This window comes from Opisthorchis viverrini (genome assembly GCF_000715545.1).
Source record: "Opisthorchis viverrini unplaced genomic scaffold opera_v5_218, whole genome shotgun sequence".
Lineage (NCBI taxonomy): Eukaryota > Metazoa > Platyhelminthes > Trematoda > Opisthorchiida > Opisthorchiidae > Opisthorchis > Opisthorchis viverrini.
The window spans coordinates 12,551-15,869 of NW_008751877.1; the positions used below are offsets into that span (position 1 = coordinate 12,551).

Sequence of the window (3,319 nt, forward strand, 5' to 3'; positions counted from 1 at the left end):
TGATGGATGAATAATGACCGATGCAACACAGTAATCCCCAATGGCACTTTTTGGAACAAAATATAAAGGGACGGAATCAAAGTTAAATATTATCTTGAATGATAGAAAATAAATCATGTGATAAGAGTTGGTGATTTTCGAATTGATGCGCAATGTTGATGATTCTCAAAGAAGCTAAAATTACTGCACAGTATTTCTTAGCCTTCCAGCATAGTTTGGGTTTACCGACAGGAGGAAAGCTCAACCAAAAAACACAAATTTGCGGTTCCTGGTTATCGTGAATCTTAAAATGAGACTGTCTCACAGAAACATCGTTTCCGTACATGTCTACTTTCTAGCCGGTATCAAAACACTTCTGAATAATCACATTCATGCGGTGTCATACATGTCATGCGCAAACATTCCAGAAACAGCGACCAGCTACAAGCGATAAACATACCCAGGTAGATTTTTTCATGGATCGCTGTGTGATCAAGATCCATAAAATACAACCATAATTACATGAAAAATAACCTTTCTAATCAATTTAATCTCTCTGGTCCAATGGGTCCATAAAATACAACCATAATTACATGAAAGATAACCTTTCTAATCAATTCAATCTCTTCTGTGCCCAATGAGAAACGAGACCTACATTGCCACAAATGTCCACACACATAAAAAATTGTATTAGTTAACGAAAACATCAAACGAACCATTCAAGTGTGCACAAAAATTACAATTTTCATACTCATTTGCAAACTAATTTGGTCGAAGGATTTTAAGCAACCTTATGAGTAGTACACTACAAAGATATACAATTTTCATACTTTGGAGACAGCTTTGAGAGGGTTGGTGAAGGGATCCAAAGAATATTGGAAATTGCGAGGAATTTGTAGTTGCTTAGTTTCTTTAGGCTAATGTGTATGGTTCCAATCTACATTTTGTGTTTGTGACACGCAACTTCTAAATTTTTCAAACCGGTACATTTTCGGTGTGGTCCGTGGAAAGATATTGGACAGCCGTGCCCCTATTTGAAGCAGGTTTATGGCTGTCATGGCAAGTCAAACCAAGTTGTTATGGTATCTCAAAGCACAAAGTAGCGTAGACTGTTTGAAAGTAAGCCACGTTTCCTTCGCAGGATGTGACCCAATGGAACTATTTTCTCCTAGTAGAATGATCTAGAGAATACTTATTTTTATGAGTAGGTGTGGAGTTCCTTCATAGAGACTAAGCTTGCTAGAACGCACTACAAACATTTTAGTGACTGCATTTGATTTGGACATTTACTTTTCAAAAGTCAGTTTCTGCGAAAATCAGAAACATTGTTGTGCTCAGAGGTTTACGCAGCTAAACGGAAAATACGACAGGAAGATGCACACACGGAACAGATCAAATGGGACAATGTCCGATGGATTACAGAGACAGGTGATTAAAAATAAGCCGTAACTATATAACAGAGGACAATATGTGAGTGGACGGAAAGTAGTCTGTCCTCTTTGGTTGTTGGTCTGTTCGCCGAGCTTGGCAGTTGGATTGCAAACGTTTCATCACCAATCGAGGTGACATCGTCAGTGCAGGGTTGAGTGGGTCTCAACTCAACTCAACCCTGCACTGACGACGTCACCTCGATTGGTGATGAAACGTTTGCAATCCAACTGCCAAGCTCGACGAACAGACCAACAACCAAAGAGGACAGACTACTTTCCGTCCACTCACATATACATCGACTGCATTGTCCACCTACTCAACAACCTCAGAATGGCAACCTTAACTCCATCAATTCAACAAAACATGTCTGATAAAACATACAATTTTCTCCGAAAAGTAAATCCCGGTGGCTTTGGGGTGTGACTTGGAGGGAGGGAGAAGGGTGTCTGACTAGGTAATTTCATTTCGTGTTCCATCACCATATTCAACAGATCCTTTCAACGAAAACGTGCGCCAGTCTTGGTCTGCGCTAACGGAACAGGTCAGTTGGACCTCCCAACCCCAGGTTTTTGTCTTTTCACCTAAATGCACTTATCAGTTTAAGGTAAGTTACTAACAAGTCGCTCTCCTTTGAGATAAAATTGGCAAACATTTTCTTGAGGGTAAAAGCTACGCATCAGGGTTACATAAGTCATAACTTGATACCCTAAAAACAATAAGCTTTAAGTGCCTTGGTTCAATAGTTGTCACTGCAAACGCCATTTTATTTCCATCTTCCATAACCACTCACTTATTGAGCCACGTAGACAAACATGAGGTTCTCTTTGCCAACTGAAATACAGCGATAGCACCAAGGTCAACATGGGACAGATGGGTTGGCTTATTTCAAACAGAAATCGGTGGGCGCAAGACAAGAATAAATGAACCACCGAAGAATGATGACAAACAGATTGAAACGGTTGAAAACGTCAGTAACCTCAGTGTGTGCAATCCATATTCTTCCTAGTTTGTTTTATACGGTATGATTACCGTGTACGGAGTCGGATGATTAACCCCTGGTGTACGTTGGGGAGTTTCCTCTCAAGCCATCAGTGTAATGAATTTAGTATCAGTAACCTTATTTCAAAAAAAGTATGCATCACAACATCAACTCAAGCTGAAATTCGCAGAACGTTTTCATCGGAAGGTGCTTCCCGCTCACCAAGAAGCAGTGAGAAAGACATTCTTTAATTTTTTGTGTTCCACAAACAGCCTCGACGAATGCGGACAAGACTGAGTAACTTAAGCATATATTTATACCAGAGCGGGGCGAAACGTTGTAGGTTTTGTCACACCACTTTTACTCACATTTTTAGCTTTCATTTTTCTCATAAAGTTTGCTCGTTCCGCGCAAGATTCATCGCTTCTGCCTCAGCTAGGTAGCCGTCAAATTAACAGATCAGCATCATTTAAGCAGCCCATGAGAAACAATGATTCACACGAGTAAAACATTCAGCTGCGATTTATTTACCGGGGCACCAGTCAACACGGACCGTGTGTTGTATATTTTCGGGCTGAAGGTTACATTGCACTATATCCTGTCTAATTGCGGATTACCCGTACTATTTAAGCAGCCCATGAGAAACAATGATTCGCACGAGTAAAACATTCGGCTGCGATTTATTTACCGGGGCGCCAGTCAACACGGACCTTGTGGTGTACATTTTCGGACTGAAGGTTACATTGCACTATATCCTGTCTAATTGCGGATTACCCACACTGGTAATCAATCAATCAATCAATCAATCAATCAATCAATCAATCAATCAATCAATCAATCAATCAATCAATCAATCAATCAATCAATCAATCAATCAATCAATCAATCAATCAATCAATCAATCAATCAATCAATCAATCAATCAATCAA

At 39.9% G+C, this 3,319-nt stretch overlaps 1 protein-coding gene across 1 annotated transcript; it reads left to right on the top strand.

The window, feature by feature from the left end:
* Window positions 1-1,901: 1,901 nt before the first annotated feature.
* T265_14580 (hypothetical protein) lies at window positions 1,902-2,894 on the top strand (the record flags this gene model as incomplete). Its single annotated transcript, XM_009174295.1, has 2 exons — window positions 1,902-2,014; window positions 2,786-2,894. Coding segments are annotated over 2 exons (219 nt in total), but the record flags the coding sequence as incomplete, so codon positions are not given.
* Between the last annotated feature and the right edge of the window lie 425 nt (window positions 2,895-3,319).